The sequence below is a fragment of the Phaethon lepturus genome, unplaced genomic scaffold, assembly GCF_000687285.1.
Source record: "Phaethon lepturus isolate BGI_N335 unplaced genomic scaffold, ASM68728v1 scaffold17917, whole genome shotgun sequence".
Taxonomy (NCBI): domain Eukaryota; kingdom Metazoa; phylum Chordata; class Aves; order Phaethontiformes; family Phaethontidae; genus Phaethon; species Phaethon lepturus.
Genome location: NW_010552723.1, coordinates 3,033 through 21,966, shown reverse-complemented (window position 1 = coordinate 21,966; position 18,934 = coordinate 3,033). Strand labels below are relative to the sequence as shown.

Here is an 18,934-nt window from a genome sequence, read left to right as displayed (position 1 = left end):
TATTAGACAGAGATGGTATATGACCTTTAAATGTAAGCGTACTGTCTTTATTGTATGTGTTTGTAAGCGTACTGTCTTTATTGTATGTGTTTGTATATATATTGTATTCAGTATTTAGCATATCTACAACGTATTTACAATCCATATGATAATTGTTTATATTGTATCTACATTGTATCTATATGTTGTACACATTGCATCTATATATAGATGCAGTGCAGATAAAAGTTGGACAACAATCTCAGTATATAGTTGGACAATGGGTGAGACAGGCTATATGGTGGAAGAGAGACGATTCTTTTGTTGCCAAAGGCACAGGTTAAGATCCACAGAACTGGATCATATTTCTGTTCTGCTCCTAACCCCGTTCTCTCATTTAAATTCCTGTTGGTTTTAATTTGCAGATCATTTGCAGTGCTTCTTGCTTAGGTGATAAATATGGATGCATGTGTACACAGAATAAAGTTAACATTGCATTTGTTCTTTATTTACAATAGTTACCATGATGTTCCTAACACTTCTCAGACAGACGAATTATAGCTTTTATCTTAAGGAACATGTGTATTCCCAGGAAATAGGTTTAATTGTCCTTAAATGCCTGATAATAACTCTTCCTATGCTTCTGAAGAGTCATCTAATCTTGCTGGTCCCTAACAGTTGTCATTTGCATAATGTAGTGATACTATTATTCGGGTCACTGTGTTACCAGGATTATTAGCAGAGTGGGTTTTTTGTTACAATGCGGGAACTTGTTTTTCCTATATCTGTTCATATTTATCGTTCTCTATTTCCTATACCTACTGATTTGCTATTTCTGTTTTAGAAGAATTCTTGGCCTTGTTGTGCTGTGCATCTGTGCAGCATCGCTAGAAAATACTCTGAACTAGGGAAGCCCTCACCTTGGGCTTTACTTTATTGGCATTATAACTATAACTGGCATTAGAACATCTGGATGTTCTAATAGGCATCATGTTTGTGATGGGCTTGAGGAAGGGAGCAGACAGATGCTGTTACGTGCTGTTTAATTGTCTACAGTTTACTGTGCAATACTCTGGATTTTGTTTTTAAACAATGGGAATGGGCAACAAAACGGCTAATGGCCTTCTCCTTGCCTCCAGGCTGCTGCTTTCAGGTGTGGAATGCTCTGGAGGGAAGGCTTATCCTTCCCCATGATTATTTGGGCATTTTTAGCCAGGATAAGGCTCTGGACTGCTAGGTAAGGAATGCAGGCAATGAGAAAGGCAGCAAGCAATGAGTACACAGGCAGGAAGACTTCCAAGGGGCATAAGATACTTTTTTGCAATAGTACAACTAAGCCTCGCTAGTGGTGGACAGGAGGTGGATTTCCATAGGGTGCCAGGGGAACTGCAGCCAGGAAGCTACTGGAAGCTGATGGACTGCTAAGCAAGGTGAGAGGGATCTATCAAAGACATAGTGTGTAATTGGAGGGGACAGGTTTGTTTTCAAAGCTTTTATTTAATATGCCTTCCTCCAGCGGGTCTTCGTTTTCTCTGTTTTAAGCTATTTATTCTAGGTGAGTAGTCTGCATTCTAATTAAACTTACCCATAGGCTTTATCATTTTCATATCTTGTAGTATGTTCCCTTTAAGGAGATGGTTGTCTCTTAAGTTCTGTCTCAAGTGTTTCACTGGTTTCACAGTCATATATATTATTAAGGAGGCTACTGAAACTCCCACGAAACCCCTTCAGAGCATAAAAACAGTTGTTGATCTGTTACCCAAAAAAGCCTATGTCGAATGAATGTGCATTTAAACATACAACTGACCCACACAGTTTCCTTTAATACGTATTTGGCTGGCTTTGAATGACTGTGCTTGGCAATTACCAGCACCACGCGAATGCAGCAGTTACTGAACACCTTCTCGTGCCTGCGTGCGGGGAAGTGCGAGGTTTAGAGGCAGCGTCCATCCTCGTGCAGGTGGAGCGAAGTGCTCTGAACTGGCGTCCAGCCAGCAGCATTGGATGGTCACAGCGAAACCAGGCCAGGGATGTGGATGTTGTGTTAAAAAGGAAAGCTCCAAACTTAGTTATGACAAACTAAAACTGGCAAATTAAACTAGTAGGTGTTCTTGAGGGACTTGTTTCAAACTAGAAACTAATACTCTGGTATAAAAATGACTTGCACTGAAAAATATTGATTTTTTTTTTTCTTCTGTGAAATCACCATTGCTTGAGGCTAGACATAATATTTATTTTTATTACAGTGTCAGCTGGGTGTTGTTAGAGGCTTCTCACCTCTGGCCCACAAGGATGTGTATGTTAGTCCCAAACCAGTGTTGACATTGCTGCATTGCATTATTGAGTGCGGTTGTTAAGCTGAAATGTCATACAAAGGTCCATCCATCTGTCTGGGGAGATACTGAACAAGCTATGGCACTTAATTTATTGAACAAAACCTTACAGGTTTCTAAAGTCATATGTATACCAGATGTCACTAAATACTTCTAAGCACTGCTTTTTGTTGCTTTCTTTTTTCCTGTGCCTCAGTATTTTTGTATTTGTTTTATGATACGTTCATCAGACTTTTAAAATGGTCTTTAGTTTCTTTATTTTGGGCTCGTGGTTTGGAGGTGTGTGTTTGGTTTGTTTGCATTGGGGTTTGTTGTTTGTTTGTTTATTTACAAGGGACTTGAAGCAAATCTTGAGCAGTACTGCTTTGGCAAATATTCAAGTGGGGACAGTGCATGCTTTGCTGTTATGATTGACAACATCATTTGCTAATGATGACAGTTTGAAAAATCCCAAACATTATAATTTGGGGATCAGCTGCATGGTTAAATTGCATGGTTAAATTTTTCCAACATCTTTCTCCTGTTGGGTGGTAGGTTTGTTTTCATCCTTGTGTGGTTGAAGGGGAAAATAATTATATAAAAGTAATACAGTTTGTATGATAATTCCTATGTTTTGACAACACTGTCGTTGTTATTGCAGAGCATTCTTTAACTTAGTATAGAATTCTAAACTCTAGCTAATGTCCACAAAATGGTGCTTTGGGCTCTTCAGTCCTGAAACAATGAATCAGGTGGGATTATGCTGACCTGCTAATCTGCAGTGTTCATCCTTTTCCAATAGCTCGCACACAGGAGCAAATTAAGTGCCTATTTTTTTGTGTCAACCCTGAAGAGTATCTGTTTTTTCAGCCCTTAGTGACTTGTTAACACACAGGTATCAGGACAGGCTGGTGAAGGCAGGCCGCTGGCCAGTCAGATGTGAAATAGCATCTCTTTACTAACTACAGTATTGATTCCCGCCTACCCTTGCAAACTGTGTAATTTTCTTTTCCCTGCTGCTAAACTCAGTAACAATGTATGAAGAGCTTTAGGGGCCCATCAATGCTCAAAAAGGCTGCTCTTCCCTGGCATTCTATTGATTTTTCTCAAAGGCTTTTAAATTGCTCCTTCATTTTACTCAAATGCTCATTTCATCTCTACTGGATGCCGGCATTTTTTCGTTGTGTTTAAACAATTGCTCCATTCACTGGGTTCCTAAACTGTGACGCCTTCTTATTACTGGGAGATAAACTGTTTAGACAGTTTTCCTTAATCTTGGATTAATCGTTCCTGTATCTGAATTGTGCTGTTCTGTATTCCTTCACTTCAGAAAAAAAAAGAAGTCTGTGAGGTCTTATGATCTATCAAGTATATGTGTTCTATTTTCTCCCTCTATACTTCTCCTGCTCAGTTCTTGCACAGCTTCATTTCCCTCGTGCTTTTTGGTGTGTTGGATTTTAATTGGTCCTTGCTTTCATGTATCATAGTAGGTTATCTAACCTTTCCTTGGAAAATTGCTCTGGTATTTCTAAACATCATGTTCTTAGGTGGGGGACATTGCCTCTGACCTTCCTGAAATGTTATTGCCAATATTTGTCACACTCAGTGACCATCTTGGTATATAAGTGAAATTGTACAGTCATTTAGGACTGTTTATTTTTCTATAGCTACATTGATGTTAAATAAAGGTAGTAGACATTTGGTGTTACAATTTCTGCAGGCAAGAAAGGCTGACTGGCATATGGGAAACTATATAACAAATTACTGGCAATTACTGGTTGTTAAAATACAGAATTCTGACATTTTTGCTAAGTTTGGACCATGTTATTCTCTGAAGTGGTACTTGCTAGGTTTTTTTCCCAACCCATATGCTCAAAATCTTTATAGTGCAATGCCATTTTTCTATATCTCTACTTGAAGATATCCATCTTTTAGCCACATTTTTACCCTCTACTTTGTACCATGTTAGTTTATTCTGATATGCAAGACACTATACTAAAAGTGAAAGACCACTGCTTCCTCAGAGTTTACAGTCAAAATAGTTCATGCTTTTTCCTGTGGTGGTATCTACGATCAGAATCCATTAACAGTGTATGGTTGGAGTCTGAAGCATTAAGGTTTTGATAAAACAGGTTTTTGATGAGGTAAACTAACTCTTGTGCTCTTGTCAAGAGAAGAAACTTGATTTAGATAATTAAACTGAGGAAGTATGGGACACTTAAAAAGCAGTATCTCTTTCAGATGTAAAATTAGGCTCATGGCAACACGGTCATGTTGTCTTATTCAAGAATGCTGTTTAGGTGTCAGATACTAGTTCATGTTTTGAAGCAAATACCATTCTTTCATGCAGAAAAGTTGTGATGTTGTCACCCCAACTCTGCGCAAAAGTTGACATACTCCATTTTGTTTATGTTTATATTTTAGCTTATTCAGAATTTATTTCTGGAGCTAAGTTCCTCAGCTACATTGTTGGCATTTTGTTCAATTTCTAAATAATAATTACTGTGTTTCTGTCACCTCCTACACGGAATAGTTTCCTTGGAATTTTGCTACCGTGCTACTGCGAAAACGTGACTTAAGTCTTTCTACAGAACAGTTTTATCTGCAGCGGCTAACAATAGATACTAATTCCAGACTGGCAGCGCTTTTTCATCAAGATCTGTCGTTTTGGCTAACTACTTTATCCTCCCCTTCCTTTGTGTGTGCAACTTGCAACACAGGACTCTGCCCTCGCCCAGCAGTGACAAGAACCTGTACCTTAGGTGACTGTAAATTCTGCCTGGGTTTGGAGTTTCAAAGTGCATGCTTTTTCTTTTAAACAGAGTGGCGAGATCCAGAATTCATGAGAGAGGTTGAAGCAGCTACAGGAATGGATCTTGGTTCCTCTAAAAATAATGAAAAAGGAGGGAAAAAGAAAGGGAAGAAGAAAAAATATCCAAATCTGACAGACCTGAAGCAGCAGGCTGACACTGCTCGTTCCCGGCTTGAGAAGAAAGTCTTCAATAAGTAAGATGCTTACATTCTCTAAAGCCTGTTCACTTGCTGTTTCCCTTTGTTTCAACGGTACTTTCTGTTTCTGCATAAACATACACTTATTAAATAATTTTCTTTGCTAACTGCAGAGGAGAAATGCCTTCAGTATCTCTGGAGGGTAAAAAGTAGCAGGCACTGATGACCAAGGTTATTTCTTTGAGAATGATTTTTGGCTAATTTGTAAAATTTCCCTATGAAAGATTTTTTTTCATCCTTCCCAATTATTTTTTTACTCCTCTAATTGCTGTAGTGGCTTCTCTGGATGATCATTTGTTAATCAGATGGATGCTACTTTATGTGTGCAAATAGCACTGGATCTAGAAGGAAGATGATGTGTTCAGAGTGACACAACTTACAGCATCGGGCACACTGTAGTAGCATAGATAAAGTGAAAATTAAGTTTTTCCTTTTGAAAACCTAAGATGGGCTGCCCCGAGCAGAACTTCAGTTAATAAAAGGATCTGTCAAAACCCTTGGCTTTTGGCATGTAGCAGTGTCTTGGTGGATGCAGTCAAGCCTCTCTCAAGCTCAGAGACCTTCCCAAACTTTTGACTGCTGCCTGGGCTTCCTGTATATTTTCTCTCACTCTTGGGTATACTAAATTGCTAGCTGGGCATGATGCAGTGCCTTCCGATCCAGTATGTACACACAGTGATTCCTTCCTGTGTATTATTCAGTGACACACTGCCATTGCATTTTTCTCCTCCTTTCCTGAGAATGCATTCAGTTGGTTAAGAAAAATATTTGGATCCTTGTGTTATGGTCCTTGTTCACTTAACCCCTGCTGTCTTTTGTAAATATCGAGGACTGGAACCTGCTGCAGGTCTCTCTTCAGTGTGAGAGTTTTGAGATGATTATTCCCTGTACCAGAGACATGCGGACACAGTATTCTTCCCGCAATGGTGCTGTTTCTATACATCTTCCTTTCTTCCCAGCACACGTGCAAACAGTAGCTCTTGGCTTACATTTAGCTGGAGAGGAAACTGTGTTTGGATAGCACTGGCATTTAGACACTTCAAACAAAGGTGTGTCCATGACTTATGTAGACACGTGAGTTAACTTTAAAGCACGCACACTAGCTCTGATGGAAATGGGAGCCTACCAACCCACCAAGCTGAATGAGTTTTAGAACGTACAGTGGCTTCATATGTCTGCTCTGGTCTGCAGTTTCTGGTATCTAGTCTTGGTTAGATGTGGCTGCAACATAGATTTGCCTGAGCATGCTCTGGTCTTTGTCAAATGGGAAGCAGCTGCAGCTATTTAAAGAGTTTCACATGTCAAAAATGAAGTAGTCAAAGAGAAGCGAAAAGTGTAAAGCTGTCAAATAAAAAAAGCAAAATTATTATTATAAAATCATCAATGCTGGGATATTCCCTAAACATACTGGATGAGTTGAACACCATCCAAGGCACAATATTCGTTTAAACTCTATTTTCCCTTTTCTAATGTAATGGTTATAATAACAAAGACAAATCCACATTGCTTTTAGCTACAGAAATAGCATGTTTTCTGTGAAATTCTCATGTTACCTGATCTTGGTTAGAAGTCAGAGACAGACAGTTCTAATGATCAGAATTTCATATCAGCTTTAACAAAATAAATTTTAAAAGCTGTTTTTCATTTACTATGGTTTGTGTTAATGATTTTGAGTGTGTGTTAGTGCCAGGCATAGGGAATCAAACCTGTCATGTTTTAATAGGTTTCATGCTTTGGAGCACTAAACAAGAGGATAACCTCGGCTCCTTATTACAACCCCAAATTACTTGAAATGTATAGGTGATAAACCCAGGCTCTAGTCTGCCAATAAACTTAAGTGAAATTGCACACAGATCATCAAAGTGGGATCTCATTTCATTTACAGTATCGCACAATCCAGTGGTGCTAATGTAAAACCTACATGACATCAAAGTGTCAAGGCCACTCTGCGCTGCTAAAGGCTCACTTTTCTCCTACCAATTAGGCAATATTTGAAGTGCAAAACCATGACCACATTTTCCTTACTCTGGTAACTTTATTGGCAGAATTTTGTTAAAAGTATACCTCTTCCAAGGTGTTTTTTCAGAATGTTAGTTTTCATTACAGTTACTGTCGAGGAAGTCTTTAATCCCACCATTTAGAAGCATTATTAAGAAGTATCCTCTGTTTACAGATGTTTCAAAATGGCTTTTGAAATGAAGCCGTTACAGGGAGCAGTTAGCTGTAACAGAACTCAACTGGCCTCTTGGATATAACCACAGGAGCAGAGCTGGAATAGTGTGTAGGGCCTGATCCTGAAAAAGGCTGGTGCTCCCTACCAGATGGATGTCTTGTCGTCATTTTACTTCACAGCCTCCAGCATCCACAGAAGTGATAAAGGCAGACTGTGACAATGTAAAGTCTAACAGCAGTAGAATTGAAACCATCCACTTTGTGTGATGGAACTTGCTGGCTGCATTTCTGATGTAGAAACCAAAGGAGACATCAATCAGTGCCATGTTCTTAAATGGGAAGTCCCTCAAACCAAGCCCTTAGCCGGTGTGCCTCATACCATACCTCATACCATGTTGGCAGAGCATCCAGGTCTTTACAGAGATGAGTTAGGAGATTACTTCCTTCTTCATAAACAGAGGCAGGATGACATCTGAACACAGCTGCAACTATCAGCCTCAGATTTCTGAGCTTTTGTGCTAGAGGCACCTAAAGTGACCAATAACAATGGGAACTCTAGAATGCAGTGAAGTGAATCCATGAGCAAGATGCACTCGGCTGTGCGCAACAGCTACCATAAGTTCCTGTGGGGGCAGATGTATGCAACAGAGCATTCTCTTGACTTCTGCTACTGCCTTTCTTCTGCTTTCTCACCCCTCTGGAATCATGAACCCATTCCTCTGCCTTACCAGTTAAAGGCTCATAGAATCATAGAATGGTTTGTGTTGGGAGGGACCTTAAAGATCATCTAGTTCCAACCCCGCTGCTATGGGCAGGGACACCTTCCAGTGGACCAGGTTGCTCAAAGCCCCATCCAGCCTGGACTTGAACACTTCCAGGGATGGGGCATCTACCACCTCTCTGGGAAACCTGTGCCAGTGCCTCATCACCCTCAGTGTGAAGAATTTCTTCCTTATATCTAAATTTACCATCTTTCAGTTTAAAACCATGACCCCTTGTCCTATCACTGCAGGGCCTGCTGAAAATTCTGTCCCCATCTTTCTCACAAGCCCCCTTTAAGCCCTGGCAGCTGCAATAAGGTTTCCCTGGAGCCTTCTCTGCTCCACGCTGAACCCCGCCAGCTCTCCCAGCCTGTCCTCCCAGCAGGGCAGCAGAGCTGTTCCAGCCCTCGGAGCGTTGCTGGGGCCTCCTCTGGCCCCGCTCCAACAGGTCCATATCTGTCCTGTGCCAAGGGCTCCAGAGCTGGATGCAGCACAGTATATAAGCCTGCTCTCTCTTTGCCTTTTATGAGAATCTCCTGCTCCTATTCAGACTGTCTAGGCATTGTTTTCCCCACCCTCAAAATCTCAGCTGTGTGATCTTCACTCGAAAGAGGGCAGAAAAATGCAAGTGTCTTCACTCGCTCCATTCAAAAGCATAGCAGTCGCTCCCAAAAGAAGAGAAGTCTCTGCACACCATCTTTACTGGGAGGAAACAACAGCAGCAAATAGAGAGCAGCAATATGGGGGCAAATGGTCATCAGATTTAGGAGCACCAGAAAGCTTAAGAGCTGCAGAGTTCATTCCTTTCTTTCCTTTTTGAATCTGAAGAACACTCTAGAGCCACCTTCAAGCACAGCAGGCACTGCAGAGGGCTTGGATGCTTTGCCCATCGTGAGGTAGCAGAGAACCTATTCCACTTCATATAAGAATAAGCTATTGGACATACTGTCCTGACTGTGCTAAACTGTAAGCACTTCGTGTGGTTTAACTCCAGCCGGCAACTAAGCACCACAGAGCCGCTCACTCACTCCCCCCTCAGCGGGATGGGGGAGAGAAGTCGGGGGAAAAAAACCTCGTGGGTTGAGATAAAGACAGTTTAATAGGACAGAAAAGGAAGGGAAGAATAATAATAATAAAATATACAAAACAAGTGATGTACCCACTGTGCTGTGCGTTTATATACTGAGCATGATGCCATATGGTATGGAATACCCCCTTGGCCAGCCTGGGTCAGCTGTCCTGGCTGTGCCCCCTCCCAGCTGCTCGCTTGCAGGGGCAAAAGTCCTTGGCTAGTGTAAGCACTACTTAGCAGCAACTAAAACGTCAGGGTGTTATCAACGTTATTCTCGTCCTAAATCCAAACCACAGCACTGTACCAGCTGCTAGGAAGGAAATTAACTCTATCCCAGCCAAAACCAGGACAGCACTTAACTGTTCTGCAGCAGTGATTTATCTCTCTGCATAGAGATACATGATAATCTCTGATGTCTTCCTAAACTAGTGTCGTGCTTGTGGATTAAATAGCTGCTGCTCAGGAATGGGGATGCTGCTGGTGTGAATAAAAGAGAGTCTTACTCTGCCCACAGCTGTTGAAATGGGTTTTTAGTAACCTGTGAAAGGAAGGCTGCTAACTGAGTTATAGTTACATGAATTGAACAGCACGCCCTTCCCTCACAAAAACGTTCTAGATTCTGCAGGTTGGATTTCATAAAAGATTTCTGAATGTTAGGTTTTTTAGGTCCTGTTAGATACTTGTAGTTATTCTTTCCCTGAGAGCAGTGAGGTGCTTTTGAAAAACAAACTTGGTATGTGTGACTATCAGAAATAATGCTAGGAGCATGGAATGCACAGCCATTAAACTGAAAGACTTTAATTTGTTTACTCCTGTTAATAAAATCATTGCTGAATTAAACTATTTGTTGCTGCAGCTAATTAGTTAACAAGACAAATTTGTTCAGCCTCATCAGTGCAGTGTTCAGAAGCCTCGTAGTGATTAATCATAGTTCAGTCCCCCCCCCAACATTCATAAACATTCTCTGAGATGGTGTAGAATCAATGTAACTGTAATTTTATTATTTTTTGTTGTTTCAGAGGTGCTATGAAACGGGTGGTGAAAGCAATGAACCGAGCGGACCAAAGAAAGCACGAGAAGTTTTCCAACCAGTTTAACTACGCACTGAATTAAATTGTAAAAAAATGAAGGGCAAAGATTATGAGGAGTGCAATTGCACAAAACCTTTATCACAGATCTTCATATACACTAAAATACTGCGCTAGGTACATTTTTACTGGGGTAACTTTTAAAATTGTTTTCAACTTTAACTTATTTGATAATGAACATTAATTTTGGCCAAGATGTGGTGCTATAGAATGGAATGCGTTTAACAAGTTGGTAATTATTTGAAGTGTACTTGAAACAGAGTGTGTTTTATGACTTGTACATATTCTGGATAAAGTGTTCAGGTTTTCATGTTTTTTTTCTTTCCTCAGGGACTCATGTAATTTATACTTCCTTTGCCAATATGTGTGTTGTAATTTACCTCCACTTTCATGCCTTCAGAAAAAAGATGCCTTAGAAACAATTAGATTTCTACCAGAGATGGCAACACACAGGGTATTTGCTCACCCTACTGTTCTAGAAAGCGTACCAAATCAAGCAGCACAGTGGCTTCTGCAGTACCTATAAAGACCTCTTGTGTGCACATTAAAAAAAAAATAAATCCAAATCAACTGATGCCTTCACATAACAAATGGAGTAGAGTTTGGTTTCAGTAGAGTTTGAATCCAGGAACTGACTCAAACTTGGTAGCTGTGACACTGGTGCAGCAGCTAAAAGGACAGAGGTTGTCCTGGTGTGCTGCTTGTCTTCCCAAGATGGTATCACAGCATCTTTCAGAACTACAGCTGGGAAGCCTGTTGTGAAAGTTTGTAGAGATATGCAAAATGTGCTGCAGTTTAACTGATACCAAAAAGCTCCAGTACAAAGTGGAAGTATGAGGCTTTAAAAATTGTTCAGGTGGCATACTGTAGGAGTGAACTGCCTGTCTCGAGTCAGATAAACCTACATCAGTCTCAAACCCGAGAGCACATCTAAGGGTCCAGATACAAACACAGGCATCTGTAACTTCAGAGAGTTAACAGGCACACTGAGATCAAGCAGCTGGATCCAGTGTGCTTTGTTGTTGTTGGCTGGGTGCTTAACCAAATCTCCCAAACCTGCTATAGTCATAAGCAGACTCAGCCAAATATTGACCAGTTGTTCTCTTCCGAGGTTTCATACAGCTTTATGGGTGAAGGAAATCCAGAGTATCAAGGCGAATAGAGTGTTTGAAAACCAATTTCAAAGTAAACTACAGAAGTCTTCAGTAAAATAAAGAATACAAAGTAGAATGGATTCTCTACAGCACTGGCTTAATCACACACCTGTTGGAGGCGTTTCCTCATGCAGCAGGAGATTGTAAGAATTAAAAAAGGAGAGAAAATTTAAACTCCTCAGTGTAGCTTCTGGCCACCTCAGACAAAAGCTAATTTACTGTTCTGCCAAATACCTTTTGACTTGCATGAGTACTGCTTAGAAAGCAATTAAATGCTGAATCTTGATAGTTTATCTTGCAAGACCTCTGCAGTTTGGAAGACATTTTCCTCTTCAACACTGATTTTTAAAAGATGTACCTCTAAACTACTAGAAATAAAATAATAAGGGGACAGAATTTCAAAAGATACCTACTGCATTGGAAAGCAAAACCACTTCTACTATCAGTCCAGCTAATTTGGCAGTGAAGGCTTCAGGTGAAAGTGTAGACAAGGACAAATCAAGTTCATGACCAGGTCAGCTGAATCAACTGCTAAACTGATTTTATTTCTTATTAAGGATAAAGACACAAAAACCATGAAAACAAACAAAACCACCAACAACAAAATGCCACAGCTTTGAATGTAACACAAATCGTTGGATGCTGGGATCCCAGAACAGCCTAAATGAAACTGATTGATCTTGGAGAAGAACATTCAAGAGAACCACAAAGGTCATTGTGCCACTATTCCAGAGATTCTTGAGCCTGCACAGACTGAAGATGTTTTTCTCTCCTCCCTGTAAAAAGAGTGGGGAATGTATATTGTGTAGTGGCACTTAACCCTTCTTTGCTGTGGACAGGAGATGTTGGCACTAGAAAATTTCCAGCAAAGAGTAGGTGCACTTTACCCCATGGAGTTCCCATTTAGAGCCTTTAGTAAAATTAAAAAAAAAAAACCAACAACAAACCAGCCCAAAGACTGAGATTGGAAAGGGAAGTGATAGAAATCTCTGAGAAAAAGTGTGCTTATTAAGTAATGCTACATTATGATGCTACTCAGTCACATCAGTGCTAGAATTGTCAGCTGAAACTTCCTGTCTGGACCTGAGTGTCCAATCTACCAGTTAAATCTGATCCTATCGTGTGATTTGTATGTTCTCCTTGTTTCTTTATTAAAAACAAACATGCATGCAAAAAGGTGATTTTCTAGAGTGCCTCTTTCATGCAGAAAGAGAATTTGCAGAATTAAGGTTTCCCAGCAAGAGACTTGGAGATGGCTAACTTGGGCACAGGTGCATGGACTTTGAGCCAGGTTAGCAATGGCCTTTTTTAAAGCTCTTCTACTTTTTTTTTTCTGGTTTTGTTGCAAGAACTCTTCTTGTCAGGTGGGGAATATACCCAGTTGGATATGATTTTTTTTTTCTTCCTCTTTTTCCCTTGAAACAGGAAAGACCATTGACTCTTCGTAGGAGAATGTGTTGAACACACATCCTCTGTAGCACTGCTTTACGCTAGCCTGGCCTCTTACCAGCACCCATCTTCCCATCATCCAGTGTCTGAGGGAAGCCGTGCTTCCTCTCCCATGTTAATTATTGGCTCGTTTAATCAAATTATTTCTCTACACCCCAACTCAGCATACATACACACAACAGGTCTTGAGTGTTGCCATGTAAGCATAATCGTTAGACCTGGTCAGACATAATTCAGAGGATTTGGGGTTTAAAAAAAAAAAAAAGGAAAAAAAAGCTTTTCCTGGGTTTATTTCTATAACACTGCTAGGGGAAAATTTTTAAAAAGGCATCTATCTCCAACGATCCAGCATGCCTCTTAAAAAGATTTCTATTTAAGTTCAAAATAAATTAATATACTTTTTTTAGACACATCACACCTCTTCATGTGTCACTACTTACAGCAACTTACAAATTTGAGGTCTCTGAGCTCACTAGCTCTTCAAACATCTTAGTTGCTAAACTGGAACTTTTCTATTCCTGTCCTCAGGGCTTCTGGGGAAAAAAATGAAATACAAATGTCATTCACATAATCTCTGCTGTGTATTTTTGTCTTTGTAACTCACTCAAGTGCCTTTGCAGTTGTACTGTAACGTACTTCTACTTACTGGGGGTAGTGGATATGATTTGAGTGTGCTGTATTCCTAAAAGAACATGATGGCTCTGAGCAGGAGTAAGCTGTGCTGATGCATCTAAGTCATCCTTTTATAACTAGCGCTGTTGCAGTGGTAAAACAAGAACTGAAAACGACGACTTTGCCATGGTTATTCTTACTTGAGCGCACAGTTGCATCTGGGAAGTGTAAAACCTGGAAGGTTTTTGTGGTGGAACTGCCCCAGCTGGCAGCTGAGCCCCCCAGCAGTCGCTCGCTTACTCCCCACCGGTGGGACGGCGGAGACAAGTAGAAGAGTAAAAGTCGGAAAACTCATGGGTTGAGATAAAGACAGTTTAACAGGTAAAGCAAAAGCCGCGCACGCAAGCAAAGCAAAACAAGGAATCCATTCCCCACTCCCCATGGGCAGGCGGGGGTTCAGCCATCTCCAGGGAAGCCGGGCTGCATCACGTGCAACAGTTACTTGGGAAGACAGACACCATCACTCCGAATTTCCTCCCCTTCCTCCTCCTTCCCCCAGCTTTATATGCTCAGCATGACGCCATATGGTACGGAATATCCCTCCGGTCAGTCGGGGTCAGCTGTCCCGGCCGTGTCCCCTCCCAGCTTCTTGTGCACCCCCAGCCTCCTCGCTGGTGGGGTGGGGCGAGAGGCAGAAAAGGCCTTGACCCTGTGTCAGCGCTGCTCAGCAGTAACGAAAACATCCCTGTGTTACCAACACTTTGCCAGCACAAATCCAAGACACAGCCCCATATACTATGAAGAAAATTAACTTTATCCCAGCTGAAACCAACACAAGCGTTTATTGATTTTGGGCTGTTTAAAGTTGGACTGAAGGGCTGGCCCTCTAGCACAAGGCACATAGCGACATAAACTCCTTGGTATGCAGTTTGTGAGCGGGGCTTCTGAATAAAAACCATCCTTCAGCACATCCCTTCTGAAGTTACTGAGACAAGATGATCGGTTCATACGTATCTTTTGCATGATGATACCTTGCAATTTCATTTTCTCTAAACCTATTTTAGGCTTGGCTTTAGCCATCCAGGTCCAGCTGAAGATTCCTATTAGAAAATTGTAACCCATAAAAGCTCTTAGAAATGATCTTTAAAAGATCTCTTTGGGTTGGGGGCTTGTTGGACTTTGTTGGGTTTTGTTTTGGAAGCAAGACAAAGACACAATTTGTAAGTGGCTCTGCATGGACAATGCGCCATGCTGTGTAAAACAGGTTGTGGGCATCAGTTCAAAATGGTCATTATGGAAAAAAACTTATTTATTCTGTGGAAGAAATAAAAATAAAAAATAAACCTGTTCCACTTACAGCGGCTGTGGAAATGGACAATAAGGATGATCCTAATCATAAGGAGCTGCTAGCCAGAAGCAAGAACTGTTGAATCTCAGGAACCCAGCCAGCAAACACCTAATTCTGCATGTATTAAAAGAGTTTAGAGACCCCCCCGAGAGCTGTGTCTGCTAACACTCATGCACATACCTGGCTGTTGGTGCCACTGTGTGGGTAGTTCATCCAGCGCTGTGAAACACGTTAGTGGTTTTAATCACGGAGGCGACATAAATGTCTCCGAGGGTTATGCATCGGAAAAGGTAAGGACATCTGGATGTTACAGCAGTGCTTAAGTGATGAAAATGGGTCATTTAGAACCATGCCTTTTGAAACGATACTACCACGTAGGAAAACGTTGTGCCTTTACAGGATAGCCTGACCATGGATGGGCAGATAGGCCTAGAAAGGGACCTTCTGCAAACTGGCCCAAAAAAAGGCTGTGGTGCCTAGGTCCAAAACTGCAGCCCAAGGGTCTGTACGCACCGTGAGCTGCACTGGCCTTCCCACCTAGACCAGAGTTCTTGCTTAAGTCTAGTGACACCCGGGGAAAGGGTTGTCTGAGCGCTTGGGAAGGCTTAGTCTGGCATGTATGTGTGCTTAACACCCACCAGATGCATACCTTTAAAAAAATCACTGTTTTTTAAATAGGCAGTGGCAATTGTAGTGCACGTAATAGCTATAATGCTGGAGCACACGTTCAGGCAAGGTGGAGTTCTGGGTCCCTTCTCAGCCTAAGAGGTGACGGTCCCATGTCCTGTCTTAGGAGACGGCCCAAGCCCAAGGTGACTTAAATGCAAGGAAGCTGGAAGGAGACAGTTCACATCACCCATTCTCCTGTGGGAACTGAAACTGAGCCACAGAGGAGGGACAAGTGCTTCCTGTAGGAGACTAGACAGAAGGTAAGAGTTACAGATTACGGTCCCCAGCCTAGGGCAAGGGAGGGCTGGATCTGGATCCTCATTCTCTGGGCACCTGCCACTGAAAACACTGCTTATTTTCATGGAGTCAGGAAAGAGCTCCTTCACAGCAACTATCACCACCTAGAAGATCAGCCCTTAGGACCTCTTGGACACCAAAGTCTGAGAGAAGATTGTTATTCTGATAGACATATGGAGACCTTGCTCTCCAGTAGGTGTTGTGGCATGCAATGGGACAGCTACATTTAAATAAACCCAAAACAATTAACAACGTCCTGCTCCTGAGTGAAAATTAACACTTGAATTTGCATCTGGAAATGTGAAAAAGTTCTGCCCCAAGCAGTACCCAAGGAAAATGCTACAGCGCTGGAAGTGCAGCGGGGGGAAGTCAAGTCCAGAGCAAGGTGAGAAAGCAAAACCGGGGTAGAGAGTAGGTGGCAGGGAGAGCTAAGGCAGGAGCAGAAGGTGAAGGCAGAAAGGGGCAATGGCCTCCATTGATGAGGAGCACCATCCCACAGCACCCAAACTAAAAACCCCAAGTTTGGTAATAGTAACAGAGGCAGCAATTGCCTGAAAGTCCACCAAGATAAAAGGCAGGTCTGGAGCCAAGTCAGCAAAGCAAGGTCGGGGTGAGGGTCGGTAAGGTACAAAGCCAAGCGCAGCCGCTACACCACAGCTCAGGCAAGGGACTCCACCTAAACTGGGTTCCCCTGCAACCAGCTGGAGGGTTCAGGGTGGAGAGCCCAGTCAGATCTCTCACTGCTTAGCTGGCTTCACGGCAATCTGACCCCAGGTGATGCAGGTGTGCTGTGTCAGTGCAGACCTTGAACGCCTGGTAAGGTGTGGGCTGAGAATTACGGAGAAAGACGGTGAAAGACAAGTGAGAGAAATCCGAGCCCTAGGAGCACCCCTCCTCGATGTGGTGACGGTCCTTTCTGTCACAAAACCCTCTGCAGAAACTGAAGGACTTCGGAAAGGGCGTGGGAAGCCCTGACAGAGGCTGAGGCCTCAGAGCAGCAGCCTAGACCGAGACCAGCCTACACCCTCTCCATCCAGCAGCACTGGTGACCCCTTCAGCTGGGATTGATGCTGGAGGTCCCAAAACTTAGCACATCCCCTGGAAAATGCATGCGGATGAGAGCTGGGTCTGCCTGGCTGCTGGACAAATCGTGGCCCGTGGGACAAGGCCATTGCCCTTCCAGCTGCGGGTGTCCCATGCTGCCCCTGAAGGAAAAGGAGAGGAGAGAGCTGGTGGTTACTCATGTTTGCAAGTTGATGCTTTCCCTCCTCTTCCTCTCCTTCATAGCTGATCGAGCGGAGAAAGAAAGTAATTCACGTCCTTGTTGAGCCGCTCCTGTTAGCTAGGTCTGGGCAGTACAGAGCCTAAATGTAGAACCAGCCCCGGAGAGCGGGCGGGGGCAGGCCCTGAGGTGCCGGGAGCGGGGCGCGGTGGTGCGTGTGCTGCTGCCGGGCTGCACCAGAGCCTGGGCACGCTGCGCTAGCCTTCGCTCCGGCGCAATCTGTTTCTTCATCCTTAAACGTCTGTAACGTAAACGTTGTCATTTGGCTTTCTGGGTAGACTTCCCCTTGCTTTTCTGCCTCTCGCTGCCCTGAGCGAAAGCCCAGCGCTCCTGTGCTGAGGGCTCATAACGTTTATGCATTGGCATCAGGAAGCCCCTCTGTCAAGGGGTTAAGGAAAAAGCTTATTAAAATTGTTTAAATGTGGTGCTAATTAGTTTAGATGTAATGAGCAGCATTAGGCGCCTGGTTACTTTGAAAGGGGTTGTTGGATAACCATTTCTGCCGACATTCCAATTTGCATAATGACGAGGTGTTGGCATTGCATCCACCATTAATTTGCTATATTTATAATGCCATTAGGGAGCCACTCTTGTCCTCGCGCACTGTAAAAGGTATATGGAAATACAATATACGATTCTGCTTGTTTGGAAATTGCTGTTGGATATCTTTGAATTTTTGTAATAGTGTTTTTGGCAGATGAAGGCTAACGCTTTTTTTTTTTCCTAGGGCTGAAATTAGATGTTGCTTCCACGTGTGCGTGCGCGTTTATTTTCCCCGACGCTGAAGCAGAAGCGGCAAACGAGAGCGGGATCAGGTGTGCTGCAGAGCGTGCTCGAAGCAGACGCAGGATTTCTCTCAAAATCATCACTACAAGGCGTAGTGCTGGTGCTTTAGTTCCAAAGAGCATTTTTAGTTGTGAATCTCAACCTATTTAACAGGTCGCAGAGAGTGCAGCTCGGTGCTACAAGCTCTGGGTCAACACGAGGGGTTGAAGAAGCCCCACCAACAAGCAGCCCATCCAAGTGCTTTCTTCCTGCGCTTCTCCTCCCCTCGTGCAGTCTCTGGGGGCCAAGGCAGAGGAAATAAAGCTTGTCACCCTACCTGTGTTAAGGGTGGGAAGATGGGAAAGGGCCCCTTTATGTGCAGGGCAAGTTCTCGTGATGTATGTCTGTGGTTGTAAAAAAAAAAAAAAGAAAGAAAGAAGGAAAGAAAATGGGCAATAATAAAAATATTTGTGCTGAGGTTGGTCGATTTATTCTCCTTCTCTTGAAAAAGCAGCATTTTACCAAACAGGGTGAATCTTTACTGTGTCAATCATCGCCCCACATAAACATTTCTGTGACTTGCAGTTCTTTGCTGCAGTGTCATCCCGCCTGTATTGTCATTGTAAAATGTTCCTGGTTTGTGACATTACAAGGAAGAAAAGAGAAAAGACATATTTTAAAATAAAGTCTAGCACCCTGAGTGGAGTGACAGTTTTAGCTAGCTGAGGATTTGTTACATGGTGAGATTAAATTAGTAAATCATATCTCAGATTTAGCAGCTGCTTGTCACACTGCCTGACCCTGCATACCCAGATTTTGGGTCCTGATCCCGAGTTCCCTCTGTGTCCTTGGTGTTCCTCTACAGATACGGGGTGCGGCCATAGGATTTCCAGCATCCACAGGATTTCTCCCGAACGGGCACTGCAGATTTAGCAGCTCCAGCTTCCCGATGCTGTGATAACCTC

The 18,934-nt window shown here is 42.7% G+C and overlaps 1 protein-coding gene across 1 annotated transcript in view; it reads left to right on the top strand.

The window, feature by feature from the left end:
* Nucleotides 1-10,418, top strand: part of UVSSA (UV-stimulated scaffold protein A) — a gene marked incomplete at its 5' end in the record, with an annotated part of 54,295 nt that extends 43,877 nt beyond the window's left edge. Inside the window, 2 exons of the mRNA XM_010291311.1 lie at nucleotides 5,114-5,297; nucleotides 10,325-10,418. Of these exons, the coding sequence (XP_010289613.1) occupies nucleotides 5,114-5,297; nucleotides 10,325-10,418 (278 nt within the window). The remainder of the gene's footprint in view (nucleotides 1-5,113; nucleotides 5,298-10,324) is intronic.
* Between the last annotated feature and the right edge of the window lie 8,516 nt (nucleotides 10,419-18,934).